Source organism: Hylobates moloch, unplaced genomic scaffold, assembly GCF_009828535.3.
Source record: "Hylobates moloch isolate HMO894 unplaced genomic scaffold, HMol_V3 SCAFFOLD_12, whole genome shotgun sequence".
Lineage (NCBI taxonomy): Eukaryota > Metazoa > Chordata > Mammalia > Primates > Hylobatidae > Hylobates > Hylobates moloch.
In genome coordinates, this window is record NW_026652287.1 from 37138091 (window position 1) to 37157005 (window position 18915).

The window sequence follows — 18915 nt, forward strand, 5'->3', positions numbered from 1 at the left end:
CATCACATCCAGCTAATTTTTTGTACTTTTAGTAGAGACGGGATTTCGCTATGTTGGCCAGGCTGGTCTCGAACTCCTGACCTCAAGTGATCCGCCCGCTTCACCCTCCCAAAGTGCTGGATTAGGGGTGTGAGCACTGCACCTGGCCCATAGCGATATTCATTACAGCCCAAAGTAGAGACAACCCAATACTGATCAATGCATGAACAAAGAAAGCAAACATGGTCTATCCACACCATGGAATATTATCCAGCCATAAAACGGACTGAGGCACTGACACACACTACAACATGGATGAGCTCTGAAAACAGGATGCCGAGTTAACGAAGCTAGACACAAAAGACCACAGTGTATGACCCCACTGAAAGAGAAATGTCCAGAATAGGCGAATCTGTAGAGACAGAAAGCAGATCAGAGGTTGTCCAGGGCTGGGGGAGATGAGAGACTGGGAGACGACCACTGAAGGATACAGGGCTTCTTTTGGGGGTGATGGAAATGTTCTAAATTTGAGGGACGTACACATCTGTGAATATACTAAAAGCCATTGAATTGCACCCTTTAAGAAGGTGAATTGGGCCGGGCACGGTGCCTCAAGCCTGTAATCCCAAGACTCTGGGAGGCCAAGGCAGGTGCGTCACTTGATGTCAGGAGTTTGAGACCATCCTGGCCAACATGGCGAAACCCTGTCTCTACTAAAAATACACAAATTAACCGGGTGTGGTGGCGCACACCTGTAATCCCAGCTACTTGGGAGGCTGAAGGCAGGAGAATCACTTGAACCTGGGAGGCGGAGGTTGCAGTGAGTTGAGATTGCACCACTGCACACCCCAGCGTGGGCGACAGGGTGAGACTCTGTCTCAAAAAAAAAAAAAAAATTTCAAATATAAGATGAAAAGTGTTCATGTTACTGGGAAGTCAGATTTTTAGTGTAAGAGGAAAAAGTTTCAAATATAAGATGAAAAGGCTTCATTTCATCATGAAAACACACACACACACACAATGTCTCCCTGGTCAGTCTATTCATAGAAAATGCTTAGAAGAATTAACAAGCAGGAAGCGATGAACACCCTCGGAGACATGGCTGATCCGGGAACAGGAAATTTCCAGTGTGAGCCTTGCGGTGCCAGATGGCAGGGGAGCTGCCCTAGACCGCGTTAGGAGGATGCACAGCGGCTGGAAAGGTCTCCCAGCAGCCGGATTTGAACTACAAAGTGAATCATTGCAATTGATGGAAACACACTGAACACTAAAAATACCTGCGCTCATAATGATAACCAGAAAGAGAGAACCAGAGGGGGAAAAAAACACAAGCCTTGGTTAATAAAGAGGAAAAACTAAGCCTTTACTTTGCCTTTCTAATAAGAAAAGAAATGGAATAGCCTTATGGATGACGGAAAACTACAGAATTCCAGCTACATATTTATTTTTTTTTGACACGAGGTCTCATTCTGTCATCCAGGCTGGAATGCAGTGGGGACATCTCGGCTCACAGCAGCCTCTGCCTCCCGAGTTCAAGTGATTCTCCTGCCTCAGCTTCCCAAGTAGCTGGGACCACAAGTGCCTGCCACCACGCCCAGCTAATATAATAAAAACATATATATATTAAAAAAAAAATTTTTTTTGAGACAGGGTCTCATTCTGTTGCCCAGGCTGGAGTGCAGTGGTACGATCTCAGCTCGCTGCAACTTCCACCTCCCGGGTTCAAGCGATTCTCCTGCCTCAGCCTCCGGAGTAGCTGAGATTACAGGCTTGGGCCATCACGCCCAGCTAATTTTTATATTTTTAGTAGAGACGGGGTTTCACTATGTTGGCCAGGCTTGTCTCAAACTCCTGACCTCAGGTGATCCGCCTGCCTCGACCTCTCAAAGTGCTGGGATTACAGGCGTGGGCCACCGCACCCGGCCCCAGCTACATGTTTAGATGGGACAATTGAATATTTTAAAAAATCACCATTTTGGGCTGGGCTGGGTGGTTCACACCTATAATCCCAGCATGTTGGGAGGCTGAGGCAGGAGGATCATTTGAGCCCAGGATTTTGATACCACCCTGGGCAACATAGCGAGGCCCCGTCTCTACAAAAAATTTAAAAATTAGGTGGGCACGCTGGCGTGCACCTCTAGTCTCAGCTACTCAGGAGGCTGCGGTGTGAAGATCATTTGAGCCCGGGAGGTTGATGCTGCAGTGAACTATGACTGCACTACTACACTCCAGCTTGGGTGACAGAATGAGGCCCTATCTCAAAAAAAAAAAAAAATCATCATTTTGCAACCCTAATAAAACAACTGATTCAGGAAATAAGACACGTTGGTGGACACAGAAAGGGGAGGCAGTCGTTAGCAGGGTATGGAGGCGTCACTCAGGACTTGCTGGGCATAAAGGGATGCAACTTTAAGAGGTAAGGCTCTGCGGGTGCAGTGGCTCACGCCTGTAATCCCAGCACTTTGGGAGGCTGAGGCGGGTGGATCACCTGAGGTAGGGAGTTCGAGACTAGCCTGACCAACATGGAGAAACTCCGTCTCTACTAAGAATACAAAATTAGCCGGGTGTGGTGGCATGTGCCTGTAATCCCAGCTACTCGGGAGGCTGAGGCAGGAGAATTGCTTGAACCTGGGAGGCGGAGGTTACAGTGAGCCGAGATTGCGCCATTGCACTCCAGCCTGGGCAACAAGAGTGAAACTCCATCTCAAAAAAAAAAAAAAGAGGGAATAGGCTCTCTCACCTCCAGAAACTGCCCACCAATGTTAGCTTGACTTGTACAGGGACAAACAGCCATTATAGTTTTTTTTTTTTGAGATGGAGTCTCGCTCTGTCGCCTGGGCTGGAGTGCAGTGGCGTGATCTCCGCTCACTGCAAGCTCCGCTTCCAGGTTCACTCCATTCTCCTGCCTCAGCCTCCCAAGTAGCTGGGACTACAGGCACCTGCCACTGTGCCCGGCTAATTTTTTGTATTTTTAGTAGAGACGGAATTTCACCGTGTTAGCCAGGATGGTCTCGACTCCTGCCCTCATGATCCACCCGCCTCAGCCTCCCAAAGTGCTGGGATTACAGGCGTGAGCCACCGCGCCCAGCAACAAACAGCCATTATAGTTACACTGATGTGATGAACACACCACCTACGATGTATCTTTCATTTTTATTTTGTTTAAATTTTTCTTTGTTATTATATATTTTTCGAGACAAGTTCTCGCTCTATCGCCCAGGCTGGAGTGCAGTGGCACTAGCTCGGCTCACTGCAACCTCAGCCTCCTGGGTTCAAGAGATTCTCCTGCCTCAGCCTCCCGAGTAGCTGGGACTATAGGCGCCCACGACCACGCCTGGCTATTTTTTTTTTTTTTGTATTTTTTTAGTAAAGACAGGGCTTCACCATGTTGGCCAGGCTGGTCTCGAACTACTGACCTCAGACGATCCTCCTGTGTCAGCCTCCCAAAGTGCTGGGATTACAGCCACCAAGCCTGACCAACCTAGGATGTTTCTGTCTCCTTCCCTCTCTCCCTCCCTTCCTCTCTCTGTCTTTTTCTCTCCCTCCCCTTCCTTCCTTCCTTCCCTCCCTCCTTCCCTTTCCTTCCCTTCCTTCCTTCCTTCCTTCCTTCCTTCCTTCCTTCCCTCTTTCCTTCCTTCCCTCCCTTCTCTCTCTCTCTCTTTCCCTCTTTCTCTCTCTTCCTCTCTCTCTCTCTCTTTCTCTTTCTTTCTTCTTTCTTTTTTGAGACAGGGTCTCACTCTGCTGCCCTGGCTGGAGTGTGGTGGTGTGATCAGAGCTCACTGTAGCCTTGACCTCCTGGGGTCAAGCAATCCTCCCACCTCAGCCTCCCAAAGTGCTGGGATCACAGGTGTGAGTCACCGTGCCTGGCCAGGTCTAACTTTCAACAACACAAGGAACAACCCACAAATCCACCGGTGTGGACGTTCTGCTATTCTGACTACCCGGGGACTCCAACTAGTTAATGTCATGAACAAAGGGAGGCAAGTTCGAGGGTGTGAGCCCTGGAAGAGAAACGCACACAATGTGTTTGCATCCTGCCTAAAGAAACATAACTCTAGGCCGGGCGCGGTGGCTCACACCTATAATCCCAGTACTTTGGGAGGCCGAGGCGGGCAGATCACCTGAGGTCAGGAGTTTGAGACCAGCCTGACCAACATGGAGAAACCCTGTCTCTACCAAAAATACAAAATTAGCCAGGTGTGGTGGCACATGCCTATAGTCCTAGCTACTCAGGAGGCTGAGGTAGGAGAATTGCTTGAACCTGGGAGGCAGAGGTTGCAGTGAGCTGAGATTGTGCCATTGGACTTCAGCCTGGGTGACAAGAGTGAAACTCCGTCTCAAAAAAAAAAAAAAAAAAATATATATATATATACACACACACACACATAAATACATATACACATATATTTATATATGTGTATATATATTTGTATATATAGATATATTTTTATATATTGTGGCGAATATATATATTCATATACACATGCACACACACATATATATATATTCTCCACAGGATATTATCAAATAGGAGTACTCAAAGGGTATATGATCAAGTAGAAGAGATGCAGTAGCAGTATAGCAGTCTTCCAGTCAGTTCTTTTTTTTTTTTTTTTTTTTTTTTTTTTGAGACGGAGTCTTGCTCTGTCACCCAGGCTGGAGTGCAGTGGCGCGATCTCGGCTCACTGCAAGCTCCACCTCCCAGGTTCACGCCATTCTCCTGCCTCAGCCTCTCCGAGTAGCTGGGACTACAGGCGCCCGCCACCACGCCCGGCTAATTTTTTTTTGTATTTTTAGTAGAGATGGGGTTTCACCGTGGTCTCGATTTCCTGACCTCATGATCTGCCCGCCTCGGCCTCCCAAAGTGCTGGGATTACAAGCGTGAGCCACCGCACCCGGCCCTTCCAGTCAGTTCTAACCAACATGTCAAATTTTCTTGATTTTGTGATGGTTTGGGTATTTCTTTTATTTCTCAAAAATTTTCAAAAAAAGTTGTGATTATTTGATGTCTTTCCTCAATGTAAATACTCACTTTTATACAAAAAAAAAAGAAATTATCAGAGCTCCTTTTGAGTATTTTATTATTATTATTATTATTTTGAGACAGAGTTTTGCTCTGTTGCCTAGGCTGGAGTACAGTGGTGTGATCTTGGCTCAATGCAGCCTCCGCCTCCCGGGTTCAAGCGATTCTCCTGCCTCAGCCTCCTGAGTAGCAAAAATTAGCTGGGCGTGGTGGTGCACCCCTGTAATCCCAGCTACTAGGGAGGCTGAGGCAGAAGAATCGCTTGAACCCAGGAGGCGGAGGTTGCAGTGAGCCAAGATTGCGCCACTGCATTCCAGCCTGGGCGACAGAGCGAGACTCCATCTCAAAATCAAAAACAAAAACAAAAACAAAACAACAAAACAAAACAAAACAAAAAAGAAAAAGAGAAAAAAAGCGATTGCATGCTTGGGCAAACCAGGGATCACACGGCAGCCTTCTCATTGTGAAATAATATGAAAACCTGCCCTACCACGCATCAGGAGGAGATATCAGCCTCGATCAAGCCAGCAGCAGTCTAAAGGAAATATTAATAACAAGCCCTGTCTTTGAGGGTTTTTTTCTTATAATTCTCTTGCCTCCTGAGAAACTTTGTTCTCTAACATTCACAGCTTATCAAAAACTTTGCTTTCTGACATCCTATCAGTAAACATGAAAAGCCCCACTGTTGCCGGGTGCGGTGACTCACGCCTGTAATCCCAGCACTTTGGGAGGCCGAGGCGGGCGGATCACGAGGTCAAGAGATCAAGACCATCCTGGCTAATATGGTGAAACCCCGTCTCTACTAAAAATACAAAAAATTAGCCGGGCGTGGTGGCGGGTGCCTGTAGTCCCAGCTACTAGGGAGGCTGAGGCCGGAGAATGGCGTGAACCTGGGAGGCAGAGCTTGCAGTGAGCCGAGATCTCGCCGCTGCACTCCAGCCTGGGCGACAGAGGGAGACTCTGTCTCAAAAAAAAAAAAAAAAAGAAAGAAAAAAAAAAAAGAAAAGCCCCACCTGTTGCCTGGGGGATCCAAGTCACTTTGACACAGAAGCAAGCCTGTGCAGCTCAGGGCCTGAGCTGTAGATAAGAGTTTTTGAGACACAACATTCCACATCTATCTTGACCTTATAGTTTCCAAGGAAACAGCCACACCTGATGATAACCCCATTACACGCATCTGAGCTCTAAGCCTACCTAAGAAGATAAAACCGCCTATTTCAATTAAGTTTCCCTGAATCCCGTCCTTTCCCCAATATAATTGGAGCGCCGGTTCTGACCCTAGTAACCTCAGACACATCAGCTCAGGACAATAGTTAAAAAAAACAAACAAACAAAACAAAACAGAAAATAAAAGAAAAAGAAAAACAAAGCATCATCGTGAGTCAGCTCAGGTGAGCAGGCTGAGGCTGGCTTCTGCCTGATTGTCCATGACGAAAATATACCTGGCTGATGAAACATGTTCCCACCTTTGCCCTGAGTTCTAGTAAATCAGACCTCACTGGAGTGGATTAGTAATAAAAATGCATCTTGTTCCGACTGTGGGGTTTGATCCTGACACCTTCACACCACTCTCCTTGCAGCTTGTCCTTTTTATACATTTCCTCTGCTGAGGTCTCAGTTCCCGTAAAAGAACACGCTCAGCACACGGAACTCAAACCTCAAAGCTCTTTCTCTGGCCAGGCGCAGTGGCTCACGCCTGTAATCCCAGCACTTTGGGAGGCCAAGGCGGGCAGATCACGAGGTCAGGAGATCGAGACCATCCTGGCTAACACAGTGAAATCCCGTCTCTACTAAAAATACAAAAAATTAGCCGGGCGCCGTGGCGGGCACCTGTAGTCCCAGCTACTTGAGAGGCTGAGGCAGGAGAATGACGTTAACCAGGGAGGCGGAGCTTGCAGTGAGCTGAGATCGCGCCACTGTACTCCAACCTGGGCGAGAGAGCAAGACGCCCTCTCAAAAAACAAAACAAAACAAAACAAAACTCTTTCTCTTAAGAAACCAGTGCATCCTGCACGTCTGGCCCTGCTCGGGACTTTTCAGTTTACCCTCATCACAACAGGCTCCAATACAATACCCTCCAATACAATACCTTTTTTTTTTTTTTTTTTTTTTGGAGACAGAGTCTCCCTCTGTCGCCCAGGCTGCAGTGCAATGGCTCGATTTCGGCTCCCTGCAAACTCTGCCTCCCGGGTTCAAGCGATTCTACTGCCTCAGCCTACTGAGTAGCTGGGATTACAGGCGCATGCCACCACGCCCAGCTAATTTTGATATTTTTAGTGGAGACGGGGTTTCACTATGTTGGCCAGGCTGGTCTCGAACTCCTGACCTCAGGTGATCCGCCCACCTCGGACTTCCAAAATGCTGGGATTACAGGCGTGAGCCACCGCGCCGGCCAGCTCCAATACTTTCATGGATGCAAAGAACACAACCCCTGCAACCGCTGCATGCGGGCATCTCTACTGCCCAAGCCGGGGGACAGGCGCTTTCGCGAGGCTTCAGCAGGGCATGGGGGAATCGCCCTTCTCCCTGGGCCAAGGTGAAGGGCGCGCTCGGGGTCTGAACACGTGGGTCATTCGTGCCTTCCCCTTTCCTGCCGGAAGGGTAGAGACAATGAGGCTTTTGCAGACAGCAACTCTCAAGTCCCTGGGCCCTGGCCCGGTCTCGCCCTTAGTACGTACACTCAGGCACACTTACTCTTCCACTAGCTCCGGCTTCCAGATGTCTCTGTGGGTGGCGCAGCCCAAAAGCGCGCGCAGCCCTGGAGCGTTTCGGAGCTGCACCAGGATGGGGATCAAACTGTTGAAATAAATCAACCTAACGAGGCCGCCAGGAAGGACCGACTACAGAGATTCGTCCTGCCCAAACATTTTGTACTCGCTTCTTGACCCCTTCCTCAAAATGGACGGTATAAGGGTCCAGGGGGAGGAGAGGGGAGCCGAGCAGGCAGGGGATCCCAGCGCCCGCACTCCTGCCTGCCCACCTCCGTCCCACCTCCCGCCCCCGGGACCCGATCGACCCGACCCCAGAGTCTGACCCCCACGGCCACTAGATTGACATTTCCTGTAGAACTTACTCCCCAGGCACTCCTGATTCAAGCAGGAAACCCCAGCCTTGGGTCCTCGCTGTCGCCTCCACCCGCGCCACCGTTCCTAGGCTCTCCAGCTTGGAAGCGCGCTCTCTGCGCAGCCAACGCGCCTCCTTGCGGGCTCCGGAGACGCCGGCCGCTTGCTGGCTTCCTGCATTTCCCAAGGAAAGAAGGCGTTTTTTTTTTCCCTCAGACGGTAAAAGGGCGGAAACAGACACGTTGGGGGGTCTCCAGTTTCTCTCTTGTCCCCATTTTTATGTTTTTGCTACCACTCCCCCCATCCGTTGACTAGCGGCTAAACCGCAAGGCTCCTGTCACCTAGCCTTGAAATGATTTTTTCTTCCTTCCTTCCTTTCTTTCTTTTCTTTCTTTTTTCTTTTCTTTTTTTTTTTTTTTTTGAGACGGAGTCTCTCTCTGTCGCCCAGGCTGGAGTGCAGTGGTGCGATCTCGGCTCACTGCAACCTCCGCCTCCCGGGTTCATGCCATTCTCTCGCCTCAGCCTCCGAGTAGCTGGGACTACAGGCGCCCGCCACTACCCACGCTAAGTTTTTGTATTTTTAGTAGAGACAGGGTTTCACCGTGTTAGCCAGGATGGTCTCGATCTCCTGACCTCGTAATCCGCCTGCCTCGGCCTCCCAAAGTGCTGATTTTTTTTTTTTTTTTTTTTTTTTTTTTTTTTTTTTTTTTGTGAGTTTGTTGTCCCCAGGTGAGTGCAGGCAAGCTCCGCCTCCCGGGTTTACGCCGTTCTCCTGCCTCAGCCTCCCGAGTAGCTGGGACTACAGGCGCCCGCCACCACGCCCGGCTAATTTTTTGTATTTTTAGTAGAGACGGGGTTTCACCGTGTTCACCAGGATGGTCTCGATCTCCTGACCTCGTGATCCGCCCGCCTCGGCCTCCCAAAGTGCTGGGATTACAGGCTTGAGCCACCGTGCCCAGCCCTTTTCTTTCTTTTTCTTTCTTTCTTTCTTTTTTATTTCTTATTTTTTCTTTCTTTCTCTTTCTTTTTCTTTCTTTCCTTTCTCTTTCTTTTTCTCGTTTCTTTCTTTCCCTTTTTTCTCTTTCTCTTTCTTTCTTTTCTTTCTTTCTCTTTCCCTCCCTCCCTCCCTTCTTTCTTTCTTCTTTTCTTTCTCTCCCTCCGTCCCTTCCTCCCTCCCTCCCTTCTTCTCTTTCTTCTTTCTCTCTCTTCTTCCTTCCCTATCTTCTTTCCTTTCTCTCCCTCTCTCTCTTTCTTTTCTTTTCTTTCTTTCTTTCTTTCTTTCTTTCTTTCTTTCTTTCTTTCTTTCTTTCTTTCTTTCTTTCTTTCTTTCTTTCTTTCTTTCTTTCTTTCTCCCCCCCTTCCTCTCTCCCTCTCCGTCCCTCCCTCCCTTCCTTCCTTTTTTATTTTTTTCCTTTTCTTATTCTTTTTTTTTTTTGAGACAAGGTCTTGCTCTGTCCTTCAGGCTGGAGCGCAGTGGCACAATCTTGGCTCACTGCAGCCTCAAGCGATCCTACCACTTCAGTCTCCCAAGTAGCTGGGACCACAGGCGCGTTACAAGCACGCCTGGCTAATTTAAATTTTTTTTTTTTTTTTGTAGAGATGAAAACTCACTATGCTGCCCAGACTCGTCTCGAACTCCTGGGTGTCACGCGTGTCCGTATAGAAGACCACCTAAACAGGCTTTGTGTAAGCAACAAGGCTGTTTATTCACTTGGGTGCAAGTGGGCCGAGTCCAAAAAGAGAGTCAGCGAAGTGAGATAGGAGAGGGGCAGCTTTATAGGGCTGGGGTAGGCACTGGAAAGTTACAGTTAAAGGTGGTTATCTGTTGTCAGCAGGGGAGGGGCTCACAAGGTGCATTGTGGAGAGATCATGGGACACATTGTCCAGGAGAAGAATGTCACAGGGTTGACTGATCAGTTGGGGCAGGGCAGGAACAAGTCATAATGGTGGAATGTCATAAGATGGGTTAATCAGTTAAGGCAGGAACTGGCTGTTTCACTTCTTTTGTGGTTTTTCGGCTGCTAGAGACTTCTTGGCTCCTGCAGGCCATCTGGATGTATATGTGTGTAGGTCACAGGGGTTACAATGGCTGAGCTTCAGCTCAGAGGCCTGACACTGGGCTTAAGCGATCCACCGGCCTTGGTCTCCCAAAGTGCTGGGATTACAGGTGTGAGTCACCACACCTGGCCTGAAATGATTTTAAACACTTACATAATTTACTTCCTGAGTGACATATGTTTTGCTGTGATAAAAACATGGATTGTAGTCCCCCTTGCTGTGAGAATATTATCATCTTGCTTTATCCAGCTACACATGTGAATTACTGGCCTCAACTACTGGACTCCAAAACATATTAAAGACTTGGTAGACACAGGGAGAGTTCAGGCTGTGGCAGAGCTGCTCTCTGCCAGCTTTCCAGTTATTCTCTCAAGTCTCACATCCAAACACCCACACTGCTTGCTAGTGAGTTCCTGAAATAATACTTTGGCCGGGCACAGTGGCTCACGCCTGTAATCCCAGCACTTTGGGAGGCCGAGGTGGGCAGATCACGAGGTCAGAAAATGGAGACTACGGTGAAACTCTGTCTCTACTAAAAATACAAAAAATTAGCTGGGCGTGGTGGCGGGCGCCTGTAGTCCCAGCTACTTGGGAGGCTGAAGCAGGAGAATGGCGTGAACCCGGGAGGCAGAGCTTGCAGTGAGCCAAGATCGCGCCACTGTACTCCATCCAGCCTGGGCGACAGAGCAAGACTCCGTCTCAAAAAAAAAAAAAAAGAAAAAGAAATCATACTTTGGTCATTCTCTTATTTTAACCATTCAAGACAGTTTTCAAAAACTGTTCTCTGGCCGGGCGCGGTGGCTCACGCTTGTAATCCCAGCACTTTGGGAGGCCGAGGCGGGCGGATCACGAGGTCAGGAGATCGAGACCACGGTGAAACCCTGTCTCTACTAAAAATACAAAAAATTAGCCGGGCATGGTGGCGGGCGCCTGTAGTTCCAGCTACTCGGAGAGGCTGAGGCAGGAGAATGGCGTGAACCCGGGAGGCGGAGCTTGCAGTGAGCAGAGATCGCGCCACTGCACTCCAGCCTGGGCGACAGAGAGAGACTCCGTCTCAAAACAAAACAAAACAAAACAAAACAAAACAAAACTGTTCTCAGAAATACTGTTCTGGCCGGGCATGGTGGGTCACTCCTATAATTCCCAGCACTTTAGGAGGCCAAGGTAGGAGGATTCCTTGAGCCCAGGAGTTTGAGATCAGCCTGGACAACATAGTGAGACCTCATCTTCACAAACACACACACACAAAATTAGCCAGGCGTGGTGGCGCACACCTGTAGTTCCAGCTACTCAGGAGGCTGAGGTGGGAGGTTTGGTTGAGCCTGGGAGATCAAGGCTGCAGTGACCTGTGATCATGTCACGGCACTCCAGCCTGCGACACAGCAGGATCCTGTTTCCAAAAAAAAAAAAAGAAAAGAAAAGAAAGAAAAAAAAGAAAAAAGAAATACTTTTATTGGGATTGCACCAACAACCTCCCAAGAGATGAAAAGACCTCCAACTGCAAGTTGCAGTTAAAACTACTGCCTTGGCTGGGCGCGGCGGCTCACACCTGTAATCCCAGCACTTTGGGAGGCTGAGGTGGGCAGATCACCTGAGGCGAGGAGTTCAAGGCCAACATGGCGAAACCCTGTCTCTACTAAAAATACAAAAACGAGCTGGGCATGGTGGTGCATACCTGTAATCCCAGCTGCTCGGGAGGCTGAGGCAGGAGAATCATTTGAACCTGGGAGGAGGAGGTTGCAGTGAGCTGAGATCGCGCCACTGCACTCCAGCCTGGGTGACAGAGCAAGACTCTGTCTCAAAACAAACAGACAAAACAAAACAAAACCCAAAATGACTGCCTAAACCCAGACCTCCAGGACACAGACTCAGTTTCCCACCCTGACTCTGCTTAACTGGGGAGTCGCTTGATCGTCAGGTGCCCTGATGCAAATCAGCTGAATAAAGCCTTTATCCTCTACTCAAGTTACATTGTTTCTTTTCCTTTGAGGGTCCCCAGCAAGCCTTGATGTGCATCTCTTTTTCTTTTGATTCTTTGGGAGGAAAGATTAGGCCCAGCCCAGCCAGCTCCTGCAGCTCCCCAGGAAGGAAGGGCTGGGAATCCCTATCTGGTCAATTAAATTATTTATTTATTTATTTATTTTGAGACGGAGTTTCGCTCTTGTTGCCCAGGCTCGAGTGCAATGGCACAATCTCGGCTCACCACAACCTCCGCCTCCCGGGTTCAAGCAATTCTCCCACCTCAGCCTCCCGAGTAGCTGGGATTACAGGCACGCGTCACCACGCCTGGCTAAATTTTGTGTTTTTAGTAGAGACGGGGTTTCTCCATGTTGGTCAGGCTGGCCTCAAACTCCCAACCTCAGGTGATCCGCCTGCCTCAGCCTCCCAAAGTGCTGGGATTACAGGCATGAGCCACCGTGCCCGGCCTAAATAATTTATTTAATTTATTTTTTATGCACTGTCTTTCTTCACTCTAGTAATGAAATTCTACATAAAGCTTAAATTGCCAAATATTGATCGATACTTACCCCAGTTACATTTTTTTACGGTGATAAAATATACATCACAAAAATTTCCATGTGAACCTTTTTTTTTTTTTTTTTTGTGATGGAATCTTGCTCTGTCACCCAGGCTGAGGTGCAGTGGCGCGATCTCGGCTCACTGCAAGCTCCGCCTCCCGGGTTCACGCCATTCTCCTGACTCAGCCTCTCGGAGTAGCTGGGACTACAGGCGCCCGCCACCACGCCCGGCTAATTTTTTGTATTTTTTTTAGTAGAGACGGGGTTTCACCGTGGTCTCGATCTCCTGACCTCGTGATCCACCCTCCTCGGCCTCCCAAAGTGCTGGGATTACAAGCGTGAGCCACCGCGCCCGGCCCCCATTCCCTTTTTCTCTCAGTCCCTGGTAAGCTCTGTTCTACTTTCTGTGTCCAGGAATTTGACTGTTCTAGGGCTCTCCTAGAAGTGGAATCACTCAGCCTTTGCCTTTTTGTGTCTGGCGTATTTAATTTTGCACAATGTTTTCCAAGTTCACCTATGGTGAAACATATATCAGTATTTCATTCCTTTTAAAGTCTGAACAGTATTCCATGGTATTTAGTGTTAAAAGGTAAAATGTATGGCCGGTCATGGTGGCTCACGCCTGTAATCCCAGCACTTTGGGAAGCTGAGGCGGGAGGATCACCTGTGGTCAGGAGTTCAACACTAGCCTGGCCAACATGGTGAGACCCCGTCTCTACTAAAAACACAAAAATGAGCCGGGCGTTGTAGTGCATGCCTGTAGTCCCAGGTACTCGGGAGGCTGAGGCGGGAGAATTGCTTGAACCTGAGAGGGAGAGGTTGCAGTGAGCCAAGATCGTGCCACTGCACTCCAGCCTGGGCAACAGAGCGAGACTTCGTCTCAAAAAAAAAAAAAAAAGTACAATGTGGCATAAGAAAATTTCTGACCTCGGGCTGGGGCCGGTGGCTCACCTGTAATCTCAGCACTTTGGGAGGCCGAGGTGGGCGGATCACCTGAAGTCAGGAGTTCAAGACCAGCCTGACCAAAATGGAGAAACCCCGTCTCTACTAAAAATACAAAATTAGCCGGGCGTGGTGGCACATGCCTGTAATTCCAGCTACTCGGGAGGCTGAGGCAGGAGAATCGCTCGAACCCGGGAGGCGGAGGTTGAGGTGAGCCGAGAGTGCCATTGCACTCCAGCCTGGGCAACAAGAGCGGAACTCCATCAGAAAAAAAAAAAAAAGAAAATTTCTGACCTCTTCCCTAAATAAACTATCTGCACGTAAGCCCTCATTTCAGGCTCTCCTTTTTGGAGGCTCCCAAATTACGACCGAAGAAGTCCAAGGACTTGAGAAGAACCCTGTTAAACCTTGGTTCAGGTCTGGGCTCAGGGCACTAAAGGATATTCCTCTTGCGACCTCTAGTGGTTGTAGGTGTCCAATTCCCTTCTATTTTCTCTGGGTCTTCATCTCCTCCAGCAGTGCTTCCTTTCCTTGTTTTCTCATCCTGTCCCTTCAAAAACTTGCTTCTTGGCCAGGCGCGGTGGCTCACGCCTGTAATCCCAGCACTTTGGGAGGCCGAGGCGGGTGGATCACGAGATCAGGAGTTCGAGACCAGCTTGGCCAATATGGTGAAACCCAGTCTCTACTAAAAATACAAAAATTAGCTGGGTGTGGTGGACGCCTGTAATCCCAGCTACTTGGGAGGCTGAGGCAGGAGAATCGCTGGAAGCCAGGAGGCGGAGCTTGCAGTGAGCCGAGATCGCGCCACTGCACTCCAGCCTGAGTGACAGAGTGAGACTCCGTCTCAAAAACAAAACAAAATAAAAAAACCCCAAAAAATCCACAAAAAACCCTGCTTCTTTTCTGGTATCCTCAATATCCCGTTTCACCTACGCCTTCACTGCTAGGTGGATCTTTTTAAAGCAAATTGGGAACATTATATTATTTCACCTGTAAAAATATCACTATGATGGCCAGGTACAGTGGCTCATGCTTTGAGAGGCCGAAGTGGGTGGACTGCCTGAGCTCAGGAGTTCATGAGCAGCCTGGGCTAAATGGCAAAACCCTGTCTCTAAACAACAACAACAACAAAAATTAATCAGGCGTGTGGTGCACGTAGTCCCAGCTACTTGGGAGGCTGAGGCAGGAGGATCGCTTGTGCTCAGGAGGTAGAGGTTGTAGTGAGCTGAGATCTTGCCACTGCACTCCAGTCTGGGTGACAGAGCGAGACTCTGTATCAATAAATAAAACATAAAAAATAAAAATATTACTATGTGCCGGGCGTGGTGGCTCACGCCTGTAATCTCAGCACTTTGGGAGGCCAAGGTGGGCAAATCACGAGGTCAGGAGATCGAGACCATCCTGGCTACCACAGTGAAACCCCGTCTCTACTAAAAACACAAAAAATTAGCCGGGCGTGGTGGCGGGCACCTGTAGTCCCAGCTACTCAGGAGGCTGAGGCAGGAGAATGGCATGAACCTGGGAGGCAGAGTTTGCAGTGAGCCGAGATCACGCCACTACACTCTAGCCTGGGTGACAGAGCGAGACTCCGTCTCAAAAAAAAAAAAAAAATTACTATGTATGTTTAAAAGATGAAGAGTTAAAAAATGCTTTACTGTCTTACATAAATACTCCCTTACAATTAAAAGTAATCATCGTTCAGGACATCATAAAATATCCCGTTAATGTTGTCATTTCCCTGGTTCTTATTTTTACTTTATTGCTTTGCATAGAGATACAAATCATCCACTATAATAGGTTTTTATGTGTGTGTGTGTTAATTTTTTGTTAATCTAAGTTGCCACTTATCTAATTCCATCCCCCCATTCAAACATTGTTATTGTTGTAGAAAGTGGGTCATTTTTTTCTGTAAAATTTTCTTTGGTTTCAGTTTTGCCAATTAGATCCTTGCGTTGTCATTTAACATGTTTCTCTTTCTTTTTTTTTTTTTTTTGAGACGGAGTTTCGCTCTTGTTGCCCAGGTTGGAGTGCAATGGCGTGATCTCGGCAAACTGCAACCTCTGCCTCCCGGGTTCACACCATTCTCCTGCCTCAGCCTCCCGATTAGGTGGGATTACAGGCGCCCACCACCATGCCCAGCTAATTTTTTTTGTATTTTCAGTAGAGACGGGGTTTCACCATACTGGCCAGGCTGATCTCGAACTCCTGACCTCAGGTGGTCTGCCCACCTCAGCCTCCCCAAGTGCTGGGATTACAGGCGTGAGCCACTGTGCCTGGCCTTGGTTGCCCATTTTTATGGTTATTTCTTGATGATATGGTAACCAAGGGGTGGATTATTCATGTCTTCCCTTTTTGGTCCACATAGGGTAACTTCCTGACATTGCCATGGCATCTGTAAACTGTCATGGCGCTGGTGGGAGTGTAGCAGTGAGGACTACCAGAGGTCACTCTCGTCGCCATCTTGGTTTTGGTGGGTTTTGGCCGGCTCCTTTACTGCAGGCTGTTTTATCAGCAAGGTCTTTATGACCTGCATCTTGTGCCGACCTCCTATCTCATCCTGTGACTTAGAATGCCTTCATCATTTGGGAATGCAGCCCAGTAGGTCTCAGCCTCATTTTGTCCAGCTTCTACTAAAGATGGAGTTGCTGTGGTTCAAGTGCCTCTGACAAAATGTCTATGGAGGCCGGGCGCAGTGGCTCACACCTGTAATCCCAGCACTTTTGGAGGTTGAGGCGAGTGGATCATGAGGACAGGAGTTTGAGACCAGCCTGACCAACATGGTGAAACCCCCATCTCTACTAAAAATACAAAAATTAGCTGAGCGTGGCGACGGGCACCTGTAATCCCAGCTACTCAGGAGGCTGAGGCAAGAGAATCGTTAGAACCTGAGAGGCAGAGGTTGCAGTGAGCTGAGATCATGCCATTGCATTCCAGCCTGGGCAACAAGAGCGAAACTCCAACTCAAAAGAAAAAATAATGTCTATGGAAGGCATGCAGTCTCCCATAGCTGGGACATCAGCGGTCTGTGGTGAGAGCCTGTCGTCCCTCTGTCCCTTCACTCACCCCTCCCCTAGGAGGCTTTCAGTGCTGGCTACTGGCCCTAGCGTTCAGCTACCCCACACCACATTCCCGGGTTCCTCGCTCTTCAGCCCTGTTGTCTGCATGCCTCTGTATCAACTCTTGGTGTTTTCCCTACGAAGATCTTCTCTAAGTCTGTTGGTTTATCCAATATCTTGGTTTCTCTTGGTGGGAGTGGTGCTTCTGGGCTGTGTCCAGTCAGCCATCTTGACCCTCCTCTAGGCATGATTTTGAAAATTTAATCTGCTCCTCTGACTTCCTGGAAACACAAGCCGGCTGGGAAATGGGCTTGTGAGACATTACGACATCCCGAGGAGCCTTCTCCTCATTGGGAGGGATCAGAGGCTGCCCTTGCTCTTCTCCCTTTTGTCTCTTGTGAGATGGGAAGCTTCATGTGAAGATTGTGTGGAGCCAACACCATGGAAGGCAAGGTGGGCAGCTGGAGAAACGTTCCTTCCCTGTGCTGTTTTTGGAGCCCATGGACCAGCCTCCCTGGGGTCAGTCCTACCTCCTGTCCTTGCATTCAACGGAGCCAGGACACTCTCTTTATATTTTTACTTCATTGAAGTTGAACTTTCAGTCATTTGCCACACAAGAGTTTACACAGATCCAGAGGACATTGCAGATTGCTGCCCTGGGTGATTTAAAAAATTAATCTGGAGATGACATTAGGAGATAGAGCATTGTAGACCTGGATCCATTACTTGCCAGTTAATGGAACTTTACTCTTTTTTTTTTTTTTTTTTGAGACAGAGTCTTACTCTGTCGTCCAGGCTGGAGTGCAGTGGCGTGATCTTGGCTCACTGCAACCTCCGCCACCTGGGTTCAACCGATTCTCGTGCCTCAGCCTCCCAAGTAGCTGGGATTACAGGCATGGGCCACCATGCCCGGCTAATTTTGTATTTTTAGTAGAGACAGGGTTTCTCTATGTTGGTCAGGCTGGTCTCATACTCCCAACCTCAGGTTATCCTCCTTCCTCAGCCTCCCAAAGTGTTGGGATTATAGGCGTGAGCCACCGTGTCCAGCCTGCATTTCATTTAACTTTGCTACACTGTATATGTTGTGTAGGTACTGGACAAATGGGTCCTAATTTTATAATATCTAGTCTCTAGATATTAAAGAGTTTGTCAATATAAGACAAAACTAGAGTTAGTAAACTTATATATTTTGTACACTTTGTGTTAAAATTAATTCAAAGGCTATCTTCCGAAAAGGACTTTTGGAAGTGAAATGGTAACATCAGCTCTCAGTGACACACGTCACTTAGAAAAGAAACCTGGTGGCTTCTTTTTTTTTTTTAGACGGAGTCTTGCTCTGTCGCCCAGGCTGGAGTGCAGTGGCGTGATCTCGGCTTACTGCAAGCTCCACCTCCCAAGTTCACGCCATTCTCCTGCCTCAGCCTCCCGAGTAGTTGGAACTACAGGCACCCGCCACCACATCTGGCTAATTTTTTTGTATTTTTAGTAGAGACGGGGTTTCACCGTGTTAACCAGGATGGCCTCGATCTCCTGACCTCGTGATCTGCCCGCCTCAGCCTCCCAAAGTGCTGGGATTACAGGTGTGAGCCACCGCGCCCGGCGTGGCTTCTTTTTAATGGACTTGTATTTTTAACTTAACATACTCAAATGAATCAATAAAACGCCTAATAATATATACCTTTCTTTGTTTTAATAACAACATATTTTTATATTTTTCATAAAATTATGGTGTTCAATCTTCAAATGTAAGAGTTCAGTTCTACTTCAAGTTAGGGTGTAGAAAATAACAAAATGCCATTTCTCTCACCATAACAATAATAAAGCATATGGAGCTGCAGAATTCGAGTCCATGGAGACTTTGATGAATTCCTAGGATTAACCCCAATTTGGGCATTCACTGCTCTGATACTAATTCACATTTAAAGGCCCTGAGACCTGCACTAGCAGGTAAACCTCCGCCCAATCTCACAGGCACACATGGGATAGGTAGAATAGAACTGCACAGACTTTAATGTGCATCCAAATGTGATGATAGGAGGAGATGGGACCTTCAGGAGGTGATGAGGTCATGAGGGTGGAATCTTCATGAATGGTCTCAATGCCCTTAGAAAAGAGACCCCAGAGACCTCGCTCCCACTTTCTACCATGGGAGAATGCAGCAAGAAGTCAGCCATCTACGAACAAGGAAGCAGGTCCTCTCCAGGCACTGAACGTACCAGTGCCTTGATGTTGGACTTCCCAGCCTCCAGAACTGTGAGAAATAAATCCTGTTGTTT

General features: G+C 48.2%; 1 protein-coding gene across 1 annotated transcript in view; it reads right to left on the reverse strand.

The window, feature by feature from the left end:
• ZNF114 (zinc finger protein 114) overlaps window positions 1-151 on the reverse strand; it is a 6342-nt gene extending 6191 nt beyond the window's left edge. The window contains exon 1 of the mRNA XM_032171518.2: window positions 143-151. Coding sequence (XP_032027409.2) covers window positions 143-151 — 9 coding nt within the window. The remainder of the gene's footprint in view (window positions 1-142) is intronic.
• Window positions 152-18915: the final 18764 nt, after the last annotated feature.